This window comes from Enoplosus armatus, chromosome 11, assembly GCF_043641665.1.
Source record: "Enoplosus armatus isolate fEnoArm2 chromosome 11, fEnoArm2.hap1, whole genome shotgun sequence".
NCBI lineage: Eukaryota > Metazoa > Chordata > Actinopteri > Centrarchiformes > Enoplosidae > Enoplosus > Enoplosus armatus.
Genome location: NC_092190.1, coordinates 9,875,759 through 9,892,009, shown reverse-complemented (window position 1 = coordinate 9,892,009; position 16,251 = coordinate 9,875,759). Strand labels below are relative to the sequence as shown.

The 16,251-nt window shown below is 41.1% G+C and overlaps 2 protein-coding genes across 2 annotated transcripts; one reads left to right on the top strand and one right to left on the bottom strand.

The window, feature by feature from the left end:
* Positions 1–67: 67 nt before the first annotated feature.
* rpgra (retinitis pigmentosa GTPase regulator a) lies at positions 68–10,789 on the bottom strand. Its single transcript, XM_070915000.1, has 14 exons — positions 10,759–10,789; positions 10,347–10,472; positions 10,150–10,242; positions 9,653–9,715; positions 9,402–9,560; positions 9,160–9,309; positions 8,894–9,052; positions 7,996–8,151; positions 7,589–7,713; positions 7,147–7,353; positions 6,316–6,474; positions 5,743–5,832; positions 3,622–3,817; positions 68–2,907 (listed from the first exon to the last, which is right to left on the bottom strand). Exons 1-14 carry the CDS (start codon positions 10,787–10,789, stop codon positions 68–70), a joined length of 4,554 nt encoding a protein of 1,517 aa, XP_070771101.1.
* A 1,186-nt stretch (positions 10,790–11,975) lies between these two features.
* otc (ornithine transcarbamylase) lies at positions 11,976–15,937 on the top strand. The gene is made up of 10 exons (XM_070914625.1): positions 11,976–12,060; positions 12,168–12,306; positions 12,414–12,495; positions 12,925–13,012; positions 13,269–13,422; positions 13,510–13,632; positions 13,873–13,926; positions 14,014–14,163; positions 14,604–14,741; positions 14,873–15,937. The coding sequence occupies exons 1-10, from the start codon at positions 11,978–11,980 to the stop codon at positions 14,930–14,932; spliced, it is 1,071 nt and encodes a 356-aa protein (XP_070770726.1). The 5' UTR covers positions 11,976–11,977; the 3' UTR covers positions 14,933–15,937.
* Positions 15,938–16,251: the final 314 nt, after the last annotated feature.

Below are 16,251 nucleotides of genomic sequence, written 5' to 3'. Positions count from 1 at the left end.
CACGTTGGCAGCTGGTTGCTGTTGGAGCTGAGTCTGTGTCCCTTCAGTCAGACAGTCCTTGATAACCTCACTGCAGGTCGAGGTATTGAGGCAGAACATCGTTCCAGAACTGCTGAGAGTCGTCAGCTTTCTGCTTCGTCCTTGGTGCTGGTTTGGGTGTTTCTTTCTTTTCTTTTCTGTCTGAGGGAGCAACTTCAGGAGGCAACTTCTGCGTGACTGCTTTTTTTTTACTTGTTGATTTGACCTTTTCCTCCTCTTCTTCTTCTTCTTCTTCTTCCTCTTCTTCTTCTTCCTCTTCTTCTTCTTCCTCATCTCCTTCCTTCTCCTCCTCACTCTCGTTTTCCTCTTCAGCATGCTTCTCACTTTGTTTGCCGTTTGCAGCCTTTCCTTTTTGCTCACTCTCCTCCTCTTCCTCTCCTTCGTCAGCCTCTTCCTCACTCTCCTCACCCTCATCTTCATTTTTCCCGGAATCATTACCTTTCTTTCCCTCAGTTCGTTCCTGTTTTGTTTCTCCTCGCTGATTATTGAGTCTTGTCTCCGTTTTTGGTTTCATCTTTGTTTCATTATCCTCTTCCTCATCTTCTTCCTCACCCCCTTCCTCCTCCTCCTCATCATCGCTCTCTGCCATCACCTTTTTATTAGGCTTCAGGTTTTTCTCTTTTCTCTTTTTTTTTTCCTCCTCCTCATCTTCACTCCCTTCCCCTTCATCTTCTCCTTCCTCTTCTGCAAAATGTTCCTTACCCTCTTCTTCCTCCTCCTCTGTAACCTCCTCCTTACGCACTTCTTCCTCCACTCCGCCCTCATCTTCCTCCTCACCTTCTTCTTCTTCCTCAACTCCTCCCTCATCCTCCTCCTCACCCTCTTCTTCTTCCTCCTCTGCAGTCTCTTCCTCAACTCCTCCCTCACCTTCCTCCTCACCTTCTTCTTCTTCCTCAACTCCTCCCTCCTCCTCCTCACCCTTTTCTTCTTCCTCCTCTGCAGTCTCTTCCTCAACTCTTCCCTCATCTTCCTCCTCACCTTCTTCTTCTTCCTCAACTCCTCCCTCATCCTCCTCCTCACCCTTTTCTTCTTCCTCCTCTGCAGTCTTTTCCTCAACTCCTCCCTCATCCTCCTCCTCACCCTCTTCTTCTTCCTCAACTCCTCCCTCCTCCTCCTCATCCTTTTCTTCTTCCTCTTCCGCAGTATCTTCCTCAACTCCTCCCTCATCATCCTCTTCCTCCTCACGTTTTTCTTCCTCCTCTGCAGTCTCTTCCGCAGCTTCCCCTTCATCTAAAGATTCCTCTTCCTCACCCTCTTCTTCCTCCTCCTCATTTTCTTTATCGCTCGTTTCATCTTGCTCTTCGTCCTCTCCATCGGCCTCACTGCCTTCCTCTTCCTCCTCATCATTTTCAACGCTCACTTCATTCTCATCTTCCTCTCCTTCACTCCCATCTGTTTCTTCATCTTCTTCTGAGTCTTTCTCCTCATCCTCACTTTCTGAGGAATCTTTTTGCTCCTCAGATTCACCCTCTTCCTCTGCGTCAACCTCATGTTCTTCTTCATTGTCTTCTTCTTCAGAATCAGATTCCTCTCTGTCCTCCTCCTCCGACTCTTTGCTCCTGCTGCTCCCCGATTCTTCACCACTTTCATCTTCTTCCTCCTCACTTTCTTCCTCTTCTTCTTTATTCTCTTCTTCACTGGACTCTTCACTATCCTCCTCCCCCTCCTCTGCTACTTCACTTACCTCAGAGTCACTCCCTCCTTCACCTGTTTCCTCACTGCTTTCTTCTTCCTCCTCTTCAGCCTCTGTAATATCACTCTTCTCGCTTCCTTCATCTTCTTCCTCACTGCTGGTTTCCTCCTCGCCATCTTCCTCTGCAGTTTCAGTATTTTGCTCTTCCTCACCCTCTCCAGAAACACTCTCCTTTTCTTCGTCATCGCCACTTTCATTTCCACTCTCTCCCACTTCCTTCTTTTCCACATCTTCAGTATCTGTTTCTTCACCCTCATCATCCTCATCCTCTTCTGAAGGCTTATAGGTTTTCTCATCTTCTTCATGTTCTTGCTCGGAGGTTTCCATATCTGTGCCACTGTTCCTCCCCTCTGTTTGTGAAACGTCTTCATCCTCAATCTGCTCGGACACGTCACTTTTCACCACCGCCTGCTGTGACCGATCATGAGCGGTATCTTTACTTTCCTCTTTTTGAACTGTATCCCCTGACTCTGACAGGACACCGACCTGAACATCTTTTCTTTCTTCTGGTGGGTTTGACACTTCCGTTGAAGAAAAATGTGACAATGTCGAGGAAAAGGAAGGCTGCATAATTGCACTCTGCTTTGTGAATTGCTTCCCTCGACTGGGTGTTTTAGGTGGTGTAGAGGTAACCGTGTCACTGTCAGCCTGGAAAGCCCCTACGTTTGTCACTGCCTCACTAAGGACCTCCATAGCTGCACCTGCTATCCCGACAGCGGGAAGAAGAGAGACTGCAGTGCTGAGAATTTCCCCCCACCTTGGCTTTTCTTCTGTCAGGCCCTGAGCATCCTCTCTGTTTGTACCAGAAACAAGCAGATCCCTATCAACAGGTTCGGGGCCTTGCAGGGATTTGGCACCGCTGACGGAAACCACCTCTGTTCTCTTTGGGCTTTCTGAGGAAATGGGGTTACACACCACTTCAATCGGTGTATCCTGCTGTGATAACGGCTGGCTGGACGCTTCAGTCTGCCTACTCCTCGAGTTGGCCCTCGTCTTATCTTTAGAGTCTACATCAGCTTCTCTTTTAACTCTGATTTCCTCTCCTTCTTCTCCCCCAGGCTTTGTTTCTACCTCCATTTTAGATTCTTTAGCCTTCTTTTTGTCCTTCACTTCACTAGAGCTGTCAACATCAGGTATCTTCGGCTTATCTGCAGTTCTACCCTTCACTCTTTGAGCTGTGTTCTTGGAAAAGTTTAACTCATTTTCCACAACTTTTCCTTTGCTTTTACTTTTAACTGGAGTATTGTCTGCACGTTTACTTAGATTTTTGACAGGTATAGATTTCACACTAGATTTCTTAGTATCAACCTGAGCAGATGTGTTGACAGGTGTAGTTTCTTTTTTCACTGGTGGTGATTTTACATGCAGTGCTTTACTTCCTGGTGCAGATTTAACCTTATGCAAATCCTTTGTTGGGGTCGATTTGACTTGCTGTGTCTCCTGTTGCATTTCCACTTCAACAGGTTTGACGTCAGTGGTTTTACTCTGGATTTCTGCATCTTCCTTTGCAGCGTTTTCTGTGGATGTCGAACTTTCGACAGACATGCTGGTTATTTCATTTCCTTCAGAGACCGTAATGACAGGAGGCACTTTGTCCAGAGATGAGGATTTATTTTTCTCCTTTTTTAGTGTTCCTATCAAGTCTTTCTTTAAAGTGCTGGCTTTAATATCCTCTCGGCTTATATTACTTTTCAAATTTCTATGTTTATTTTCCTTCACTTCAGTCAGTCTCTGCTGTTCTTCCATTAGTCTCTTCCGGACAGATTGTGGAGGTTTTGGGCTCAACTCTGATAGTTTGCTCTTATCATGTTTTGGTAATTTCAATTTTTGAGCTTGTCTGTCTCCATGAGTTTTAATTTTATTGGACTGTTTTGTAATGTTCTCTTTGCCTTTAGATGTGACTTTGGGGTTGTTCAGACTCTTTACGCTCTTCAACTCTTTCTTTAAGGAGCTGGAGTGTTTCAGGAGCTCTGTGGGTAAGGCCTTGTGAGAATTTTGTTCCGTCTTCCCATTGGACTGGAGCTGTTCGGCAAACGCCTCTGCCTCTTTTGTACTTCTTCTAAGAGCTCGGCCCTTCTTCTTTTCCTATAATAAGATCACAGAGAAAATAGGGATTTAGTCAGATTTAAAAATAACTAAAACAGGCAGAAAAAGGTCATATGTCCGATAATACTGTGTTATAAAAAAGGAAAGTTGTACCAGCACAGCAGCAGACCTGCAATCACTGTGACTGCATATGTAGTTTTATGTTTTACTGCCAAATGTCATCTCTAGCTTGAAGAAGTGGTTTCTTGTTCAGTAACACACTTCGATAACTCTCAAAACAGAATCAGAATATCAGAATTCGTATGGTTATACGTTTAAGTAGTTTGTAGGTGTATGTCATTCATTTAAAATCTTTTGAATATATTATAATTACAAATATACATCAATATGTTGGCGACAATATATAAGAAGAACATATATTGCCAGTATACTGTATATTTGGATGTCATCATTTTGGTAGATTTTAGTATAATTTGAAGCACATATATATATAAATATCTTAAAGCGTACGGAAAACGATTTTTTTGCAGTATGGGTAGATTTTAGTGGTAATAACAAGATTATCATGGGACATATGTGCATGGTGGGCACACATAACAAATCAGTCATCAGGTTTAAATACAGATGTAGGTGGGAGGTAAAGAAAACCATGGTGACGACTGACAAGATGAGAGGAATCCTTATTTTTCCATCTGTACTGGAGATAAACAGATGGCGGTTAATTGAGGGTCAACTAGGTGTGACTGTCACAGAAGCCTCTCTCACACAATAAGACATTCAAAAACTCAACTAATTATTTAGAATAACCCAACTTGATTGATTTCATATACCATCATGTGGTGTACCTCTTTAGAGTTATTCAGCAGGTATTACATTTTTTTGACACCCGAAGCATACTAAGAATATACTTTTAAAACGTATGAACAGTTTGTAAAATATGATGCATTTTCCAGTGAACAAAATCTTACTGTTGCGTAATTTCGGTCCTTAATGTCTTATTTTCTTTAAAGTAAAAAAAAAGAGAAAAAAGAAAACCTGTTTTTAATGTTAATAAATTTGTATCAAGCATTTTTCTAAAATTGTATTCTTTTATTTAATTCTAGTGTATCAAATTGTCTTTTACTTTCTTGTGTCAAGCAACAGAAATTCCCAGAAAGTTGAGAAATCAAGAACACAAATATTCTTACTGTGACAACAGATTTTTTCACTTCAACTTCAGAAAATGAGGTTTGGAGGACTCCACCAACACCATCAAATATGCCATTTGTTTGCATAACAAGTACTTTTACTTTTGATACCTTAAGTACATTTTGCTGATTCCTTTTATAGTGTTGTATTATTACTTGTACTTAGGTACTAGAATTCTTCTTCCACCACTGCACATGTGTGCACATACAGACACAAGCCTATTTAACATCACAGCTCGAACAGGAACGGGTTACTGAGCACCACATGTTGCACTATGACACACAACAACGCAGGAGACTCCTTCACAGCTTGCTTCATCACTGGCTGTGGAAACACTGATGAGATGTGGCAAGATTCCTGCCAACTTTTTCAAAGCATTGCATCTGTGTGTGTGTGTGTGTGTGTGTGTGTGTGTGTGTGTGTGTGTGAGTGTTTGTGTATCTGAGGCTGGAGCCCAAACACATTTGTGCATTGGCATTAATGTGAAAAATTAAGAGACCAAAACACTCTTGCACTTGCAAGAACACAGACACACACACACACATACAGTATGTATGCTGAGCTATGCACATTTCCTGGAAAAGCCAGTGAGTATTAAACATTGCTGCTTCCTGCCCTGGAGTGCACATAATCTAGCCCACAACCAAGAAGCTTAAAGAGGAAAATAACGTTCAACTGACTCCATGTTTATGACTCTGCGGACAATATATTGTATTGTATTCTTCTACTCAATCAAAGTCATTGCACAAGGAGCCATCAAAAATCACTTCTCTCACCATATTGGGCACAAAGTCAGAGTCGACTCCTTCCTCAGAGATATTCTCCTCCACATCTTCTATGACATTTTGTCTCTGAACAGTTTCTCCCTCTGAAAAAATAGACAATGACAAGGTTAAACAGCTGTGCACTCGAGTATCGATAGCAAGATAAAACTCAGCACTGGCTAAAACAGACATTCCAGACAGTTGTTAAAATTATAGGTTGAAAATACCTGTTTGTGGCAAAGCAGGATGCTCCTCCTCACTGAGATGTTTAATGGAAATATCACTGGAGGGGCTACAGGGTTCTTTAGGCGGTAGAGGAGATGACAGTTTTTCAATTAAGGCCTTTTTAGCAGTTGCCACTCTATATGGTCGTTTTTTTGCAGTCTTTTTAGAAGATACTGGGGCGCAAGGGTTACGTTTCGTTATAGACTTTGGCGACAGCAAGTGAAAAGCCAACCCTTTGGATTCAGACTTAGAGGAAGCAGTAGTAGAGGATTTATTCTGAAAGGTGTCAGATGATTGAGAATGTGGGCTTGATGGCTTAGAGGACAGAGATCTGGGGGAGAGTGGCGGGCTTGCTGTTACTTCTGATTGTGGTTTGGGGGATGATGAAGGGGTAATGTCCTTTGAAAGCGTTTTAGGGGTTGGGATATTTCTGGACGTTTGCCAGGAGGTGTTGAGGAAGCCAGAATTCAGACGTGGAAGATTCTGAAACATTTCCCCAAACAGCTTCACAGAGCTTCCCTGAAAGACAAGAGAGGAAAAACAGCAAAAACATCAGAGTAAAAAGGTTTGAACCACGTCGTTACAGCTCCCCCAACCAGTTAGTTAGTGGCACTGCAGCAGAGCTACAGTTAGGTATAACACTGCTCCCTATTGGAGTTCAACAGTGATTACAATTATCTAAAACTGAATTATCTAAAACTAAAATAAATAAAAAAAGGTTTCCAGGGTTAAATTTAAGACCTTTTAATACCACATAGAATGCAATGTAATATCTACTTCATGTTTATGTTGGTCAAAGTATAAAAGAATGATAAGAAAATGTTTTTGATAATCAATTAATTATTTCAGTAATTTTTCAAAAATGCCAAATGGTTCATATCCATGGTTCTCAAATGAGAGAATATGCTGCTTTTCTTGGTCTTGCATTATAGTAAACTGAATATTTTGGGGTATTGGACTGATGGTTGAACAAAACAAAACATTTGAAGACGTCACCTTTTAATTTTGTAAATTAAATTTGAGACCCTTTAAGGAAACTGAATTCAGTGCTTCTTAAGACCTTTCAAGACCTGCTGGTACCCTGTTTCTTAAGTTAGACTATGTGCACAGCTGATAATGGTTGAAATTAAGGACTATTTAGTTTTTAGAAGTAAGACCCTGGTTTAGTCTGGAAAAGGTGCAGGTTCTCACTTTTTCTCTGTGGCGGGCTCGAGCAGAGAGGGCCGAGGGTGGGGCAAGTGGATTAGGATCGATCAAAGTGTCCAGAAGGAGAATTTCTGTGTAACTTGACTCCAGAAAGTTCTCTGCGATAGTGACTTCCTCCTCGGGCACCACTTCTTGGCTCTCTGGTGGTCTGGGTGCAGCCAGTACCAGCATGTGGTCTCCACCGCAGGACACCTAAACGTAAGAAAACACAAATACCCAATGTAGTTCATTACTTGTGCTCATTTACTTTCAGACATACGGGATATATCACTTGAGAGGTGGACTGCACTTATACAGCGTTTTAAACCAAAGAGTTTGGACATTTGACACACACACACACACACACACACACACACACACACACACACACACAGGTGGAGCTAGGGATGACATGACCAGCCAGAGCCCGTTCATCACATTCACTTACCAACTGAACATTGTACTTGACAAAACGTGTACAGAGTGTCGGGCTGAACTGGTTGATGAAGTTCTCCTCCCCTAACCCCAGTTTTCCATAGCGACCGTCACCAAACGTGTAGAGAAGCCCGCTGTCTGTGGAGGACAAAGTTTGAAAGTTGTATTTAATCACTGTTGCACTACTCAGGGGGAGCTGTGAATGGGAGTTGGATGGATTTCCAATGGTGGATTAGTGTTACAAAATGTGAAAGTACATCAGAACTCAGCAACTTGAGCGAGGAGAGAAAAAACTCCTCTGTAGCTTTTGTGAAATTAAATTAAAATTTTATTTAGATGATCAGAATCAGAAAGGTCAACAGGTAGTATTATTTTCAAACACTATCATAACAACTATAATGAGCATAAAAGATTGCTTACTTGTGACCACAGCGGTGTGGTTCTCTCCACAGGCAACATCCTTGATGCTGCTTTTACTAAAGTGCTCCAGTGGTTTTGGCAAATCAACTTCAAACAGAAATGTCCCGTGGCCCAGCTGACCGTACTGACCGCGGCCAAACGTGTACAAGCTCTCCTCTGGCAAAACAGACACAATGAAATACACTACTTTGATTAACAACAGTGCTGGGAAGTAACTAAGTAGATTTACTCAAGTACTGTACTTTGCAATTTTGAGTTTTTTTTACTTTACTTGAGTATTTTCAATTATACTTCAGAGAGAAATACAGAGAGAAGTACTTTTTACTCCGCTACATTTATCTTTGTAGTTTAACAATTTGCATTTTAGTGCAAACACTGCAAAAGTCGTAACTTGTTCTATTATTGAGTCATAAAATTCTTATTTTGTTAAAACTAGTGAAAAAGTCTGCCATTGCAGTTTTCTTGATTCTAAAGCAGCGATCATTTTATTTCTTCTCTTCTTTCGAGATTCTCAAACTCTTTTCTGAAAAAGAAACTAGATGATTTCAGTCTGAAACAGGTTGAAATAATCTACTTATCACTTATTTTAAGAAAGACACACAATATGGTCATCATATAAAATGGTTAAAATCAGCTCCACCTTGATCAGCTAACATCAAAATGCTGCTTACGTGTTAATGCATAGGTGATACACATTCAATAAAAAGGTTGTTCTGAATAATGAGTACTTGTACTTTTGATACTTTAATTGCATTTTGTTGATTATGTATTTTTACCGAAGTATACAGTAACTATTTCCAATGTATGTAAAATATAAACAGGTATCAGTCGAAATGTGTCAGTGTTTTCCAGTGATGATGTCTCTTTTTGTAACAAGAGCTTTATGCTGTTAACCTACCTGTGAGCACCACAGTGTGCTCCCCTCCACAGGACACCTGGGTGACACGACCCAGAATCCCTTGCACCCGCTGAGGGACTGTGTGATTTGCCAGCTGCTCCACCTGGAGGCCGAGCCTTCCATTCGCACTCTCACCAAACATGTAGAGATCTCCATCCACTAAAACAAAGCCAACACAACACTCTCAGCACAATAAATTACATTCATGGTGTCTGAATGTTGGTTAAATTAAGACTCTGCTGTGATTGGTTTGGACTGTGTCGTACCTGTGACAAATGCTGAGTGGTGGTAGCCACAGGAGACCCATATCACTGCTTCCCCAACAATCACCTCTCTGGGTTCTGCTGCAAATCCCTCGTCCCCTAAACCAATCTGACCCACAGAGTTGTCTCCCCACATGAACAGCCTCCCGTCCTCTACCAACACACACAGAGTGCATAAAATCATCACATGCAGTTATGATCACCTTGGCTAACGGAGACACATTATTACTTGTCACTGTTAGAACCTGTTAGGGCAGCTGAGGTGTTGCATCCTGCAGAGAGCATTTTGATTGGTGCATGGTCACAGAAGGGATGCAGCAGGTGAAAGGATGTAGTGTTGTTGCAGTGGCCCAAACCGAGCTGCCCCTCCTGGTTACTGCCGGCACCATACACACTACCCCGCCCTAAACATATACAACCAATGTTGGGTACTACTGTTCTGTGCTCGCAGAAATCTGTCATATAAAACTCAGATATTATTTGTTCATCATCTTACATGTGCAGACAATTGTGTGATCTCTCCCACAAGCTACAAGCTTCACCTTCTCAGACTTTAAGGCTGAAATGGAAATACACAGCCATTATAGCTACTAAAAATGATGTCAAAACACCAAAAATAAAGCCTCCTCTGTCTGTATTTAAATCACAGCTGAGACAATTAGTTGATTACTAGATTAGTTGATTGACAGAAAGTATTCATCAGCAACTATTTTGATAATCTATACATTTTAAAGTAATTTTTCAAAAATGAAAGAAGAAAATGGAAATACTTGTAAAATACAAGTACCTCAAAATCCTTTTCAAGTACTGTGTAAATGTATGTAGTTACTGGACAAAACAAGTGATATGAAGATGTCAGCTTGAGCTTTTTCACTGTTTTCTGACATTTTATAGACCAAGTGATTAAAGGATTAATCGACAAAATAATTGGCTTATTAATCAATAAAGAAAATAATGATTAGTACTTACATAACTTTCTGTAAAGTACCTTACCTTTCACGGAGGCGGGTTTGCAGGCAGCAGGCTTAAATCCAAGCCCCAGTTGGCCCCAAGCATTACCACCAAACATGAGCAGCCTGCCATTTTCTGCAGGCACAAGACTCATTACAGAGATGGAAGTCTGTTACACACATATTTCTAGTTGAACATATTAATTATTCATTATCAAAATGCGCATAGATGGTCTGCACCTGTAATGACAGCAGTGTGATCTCCGCCACAAGATAGGTGCACTGGCTGGTCATTCTTCAACCAGAATTTACTTGGCACATTGTCAGCAAAACTGCTCTTTCCAAATGTGAAGATGGCTCCTGTTTCTGATGACAAAAATATGATTCAGCTTTAAACAGCCTTGATAGGAATGATACGCCATGCATGGACTTAGAGGCAACACGAACTTGCTATTTAACTTAACACCGGCTAAATCCCAACCTGCTGTCACATCTCAAGCGATTTAAGTAGCAGCCTGACAGAAATAGCAACAGGTTTACCGCACACACATACAGTATGTGGAGACCGTTAGTGGAACGGGCAGGTAAGTATACGGTTCATAAAGGTAAGGGCTATGTGCCGCCTAATGCAAGGTTTACAAAGTACTCTCACCGGGTATGTCCACATCGTCCTGTCCCGTCATCTCCACTGCTGTCCCCCTCACACCTGCTCACGCTCACCGTGAAGCTCGGTGCTGACTGACAGGTAGATCAAGCAAACGTCAGAGAGGGGCAGGAGCGAGCTAGCTAACGTTAGCTGTCCTTGTGCTAACCATGGAAGTAACATTATTTATAGTTGGTGATGAATATTGATATATTTGCTTTAAATGTATTTTGTGAGCAGAGCAGCATATTGGTGGCGTAATTGCTTTGGGAAAACGAAACACGCTCAAAGGAAAACTAAATATATCCTTAAAATTGTGGTTTTAATTTATGAATGGCAAATGGTAACCGTAATTTTTTTTTCTCCAAAAAACAGAAACATATGTGACCGTATAGCAAGTACATTAATCCGCCTAAAAGATAATTGTAGAGCTTCATTAACACTCCGTTCGACACTTCGTGATTCGGTCCATATGTAATATCCGAATTTATAATTTTATAAAAATGTTAACGTGTGATCCAGCTGCAGGTTGGATCTTCATATGTATTTGAGATCTTGCAGACATTTTCTATCTGCGCGGAATGATAAAATGTTTGTCGGGGTTGAAGCCAACGTTTAAGTCCAATATTTCCACAAACTGAACCGGTCCCTACGCCAAAGCGTGCCCTAGCTAGCGCAGTGGAGGGCATTTGGGAGTGGAACAATCTGTGGATTGAAACGTTTAGTTTCGACCCGGGCAAACATTTTATCACTCGGGATAGACAGCTGACTTCTGTGAGATCGCGAAAATACATTTTAAAGATGTAACCCACGGCTGGATAACATGTGTCTTTCCTAACAGTGTGACCGGTTCACGGAGTAATGTGTAATGTATATTGCCTAGCAACCTCATTTCTAGCTGTTGAAAAACTAGCTAGCTTTAACAGTTTTGTTTTGCGGATGAAATGCATTTCATTGAAAAATCTAATTTAGTAGCCCATGCATTACAAAATGAATAACCAAAAAGCGGCCTCTCTCCTATTTTAGACAGTAGCTAAACTAGTTTTGGAAAAGCCACGCCTCGCTTCCTGGTTCTACGGTGACGTCGGAGGCAGCCACGCTGCCTGTTGGCTCTAGCTCTGGCTGCATGTCGTCTGGGGCAGGCGGTGAATGAAAGTTGCTTTCACTCTGACGAAATATCTCCGCAACATTACGCTTCTATTTCCAGTTGTTCCAGTTTCCAGCTGCAATGTCTACTAAACTATTATCTGTAAACAACACAGTTTTCAAATGTTTGAAAACTTTCCATAACAGTCAGACGCGAGGGTTTAGGTAAGACACTCCAGATACCTTTATTTTGAATTAGCATACTGATAACTTGTTAGTATTGAGTACAAGGAGTAATACATGCATTATGTCTTCGTTTGTTACTTTGCCAGCATTGGAGCTGCCTCTCTTGGTTCGGTTAATTTAAAGGGTCGCAGCTGTCTCACTCTGAAAGACTTCAGCTCAGATGAAATCAAGAGGATGTTGTGGGTGTCAGGGGATCTAAAACATCGGATCAAGCATGAAAAACAGGTAGCTAACGTTAGCTAACTAATGTTAACTGCAGTATCCATTTGTTAAATATCTGTGTAGCCTCAGGATGGGTCATTTCAGGAAGCTAACTGTCATTTCTATTTCAGTATCTTCCTCTTCTGCAAGGAAAGTCGATTGGTATGATATTTGAGAAGAGGAGCACCAGAACAAGAATGTCCACAGAAACAGGTGTCCATGTGTACATAAGCATCTGCACTGCTGTATGCCATGTGCTTCAGTTTAACACTCCCATGAACAACAGAATACTGGAGGTGGACATTTTTTTAAGGCACTAGGCAATTTTAAAGTGTCAGATTTACACTTTAGATTGTACTTAAGAGAACAGTCTAACAGAAATGTGATATACTACACTGTTAGCCGGGCTGCTACTATTCGCCAGTGTGTTCAACGGTGTAAAAGTCATTGTTAATGTGGACACAAAAGAACTGCTGAAAGGCGACTTTCAGTGCATCGCCAGAACAAAAAAGTCTGCATCCACTCTTCTTTTTCCCTGTACAGTGCCCCTTGTGTGCTTATTTGCTTTAAAGACTCCTACATTTTTTTAAGCACAAGTTGGGCATAAGGGAAATTGAAGTTACCTCAATATCATAATTCTAGGTTTTGCTTTGCTGGGTGGGCACCCTTGTTTCCTCACATCTCAGGACATCCACCTGGGAGTGAATGAAAGTAGCACAGACACAGCTAGGTGAGTCTTATCATTATGCTTTCACTTATAGAAATAATACGAAATGAATGTCGGTCAGTTGTTACATGTAGATTGTATATGTACTAGCTCCAGGGAAATCTTAATTAGCCTGGTATTTTTCAGTGTAACTGTTGAGTCTGTCATGGTAGTAACAGTCATCTCTTGTTGTCCACTGCTGCTGCTGTTTACTTAAGGGAAAGAAGAGTGTTTGTGGTCCAGAATATAAATAACAGTAATTTCTAAACTCCTACAACAGGGTCCTCTCAGGACTCTGTGATATCGTCTTGGCACGAGTGTACAGCCACTCCACACTGGAGGAGCTGGATAAGGAGGCCTCCATCCCCATCATTAACGGTCTATCTGACCTCTACCACCCAATCCAGATCCTGGCTGACTTCCTCACCTTACAGGTACTGGAACTCCTCAATATACTACAATTTTCATCCAGTAAATGGAAATGACATAGTGTTTTCTAAATTGCCACCATTCTCTTCCAGGAGCATTACGGGTTCCTTAGTGGACTAACAGTGAGCTGGATTGGAGATGGGAACAACGTCCTTCACTCCTTCATGATGACTGCTCCCAAATTGGGAGTTCATCTTAAGATTGCTACACCAAAGGTTTGCCTGGTTTTATGTGTTCATGTACATTTGACCTCTCTTTATTTGTCTTATTTTATAACATTTTTTCATACTTTTATTGCAATTTTTTCTATTTTAGATTTGTATTCTTGACTTGGTTTTTTACAGTACTTGCTTTTATTTTAGATTTAGTGAGAAGGGAAACAAAAACCTGTGGCTCTGTTTTGTAATGTACGTCAGTACTCTTACTCAGAGACTATACTATATCTTAATTCTCAGGGGTATGAGCCAGAAAGGAGTGTTATTCAGGAGGCACAAAGACTCTCCAAAGAGGTGAGGTCTTCTTCAGGTGGCATTATTATAAATAGACCTCTTGTCAAAGGACTTCTCATTAATTCGTAACATTGCATTTTGTCTCAGCATGGGACCCAGCTTGTTCTGACCTCTGACCCGATGGAGGCCGCCCATGGCAGCAATGTTTTGGTCACTGACACCTGGGTCAGCATGGGACAAGAGGAGGAGAAAAAAAAGAGGCTCAAAGCCTTTCAAGGTTACCAGATTACAATGCAGGTAAATAAGGTCATGGTCTTAGTATTATTTTAGAGGCAAAATCCCAAATCTTTGTTTTTTAGGCTGTCTTTTGGTCAGTGCCTGTTCCCAAATGAGTCTCTTTTGACAGTTGTACACACTCCCTGTCAGTAAGCAAATCAGCTGAGAACAACACAGTTTATCTGTCTCAAACATGCTCCTGCCTGACTGCCTGTACACAAAGCAGTAGAGTTTAACCCTCTGCAAATTGTTTGTATGGTAAGCTAGTCTAACACTAATTACCAACCTCTTCTGGCATATAAATCTTCAAGCAAGCTTTAAATAAAACTCTTAAACAGTGTATGATTGTATGAGTGATAATGAGTCTTTATGTCTGACATGTAAATAGTTGCACTGTCTCTGGGCAAAGGAGCAAACATTTAATAAACTAGTGTTGAAGTTGAAATGGGTCTTAACTTCAGACAGGAAGTGTGGCCAAACCAGACTGGACCTTCCTGCATTGTCTCCCCCGGAAAATGGAGGAGGTGGATGACCAGGTATTCTACTCATCGCGCTCCCTCGTCTTTCCTGAGGCAGAGAATAGAAAGTGGACAATCATGGTGAGTAACCTGATAAAACACTATTATTTAACATGTAGTTTTGTACTAGTGTGGGTTTAATTTTCTCCTGCCAGAATAGTCTTTGCCTCCAGTGTCTGTCTTCTACTGATCACTGCTGTCTTCTCTTTCAGGGTCTGATGGTTTCTCTCCTGACTGACTACACTCCACAGATCCCCATGCTCAAGTTTTAACTTCTTAAAGTGGACTTTTACCTGCATGTCATGATGTATGACGGTCCTACTGCAAGTGCCTCTGATACATAGTTCAATGTCAGATTTCACCCACTGATAGCACCATCACAACAAAGTAATTGTGTTTACATTGTTTAATTCACCTTCTGATCTAGAACATGGATGGTATTGTTTGCCTTGTCTCGTTGTTCGATAGGAGACTTGATTATTGCTGTGTAATCATTAATTGCCAAAGTTATCCGTTTACATTCTTCATTTTCTGTGATAGAGGGAGAGGGCTGTAGCGAGCATATGGTTTACAGTGGAAATGTCTTTGCTAGACATGTTACTGAAAAGGAAAAACATTACTGAGCCTTTCTTCGGCTTGTTTAATGTTTAATGACTTTACAACATTTTCCAACTGCATTGGAAACTTGAAGGAGAAAACGCAACCAGCCCAAGCTGACCAAGCACATTCCTTTCAGTCTCCACATGGTATTTATGTAGCCGGTGTAATCCCGACATTTAGTTACATTTTTGAGGAAATGCACATTGTTCGCTATGCCTAAGTCCCTTAATGTACAGGTATAAATTCGGCTTTGCTCTGTTTACGCTAAACACCCAAAGGACCACACCACTGTTATTTTTTATGTTTTAGCCTATTTAAAACAAATCACATATACTGAACTTTTTTACTGAGTACACAGTATACAGTTTTACATTATCGAATCAGTACAGTAGGAATTAACAATTAAAACTCGCTTGTTGAAGGTAATGCATCATAGCAGTGTTAAAAATGCCTCAGGCAATGGTTGGTAATAATGTAAAATGTACTCAGTGTAGTAACAAAAATTGACAGATGAATACCAATCCCATATGGTTAAAAAGGTTTTATATCCTTTTTTACGTCTGAATGTATACAAATGTACCTTTTACGTCATGCTCTCCACATTTGTAATGACCCCTCTGAGTTTTATGTATTGCCCCTCATTAACAAAACAATAAAAGGATGGTGCCACAAGCTCATCAGAGTGAGGAAACAAGAGTGATCTCTAAAATAATCAAACATTAACCAAAGTAAACTAAATTAAATACTTTTGTGTCACTTTAGACTAGAACTCTGTTTGTTATCTGATATTACTAATGAAATCTCACATGTCAAAGTGCTAGGGACCACCTTTGAAGCAGTGTTTTGTAGTGTTACTTGCATATACATATTATTTTGTCTACCCCTGTAGAGCCCGTGATTCATGGCTGTAACATTCAGGCACAGTGCGCCATCGCGTGGACAGAATCGGTAACGTCTCGGTTCTCTGATTGGATTACGGAAGATGACGCTT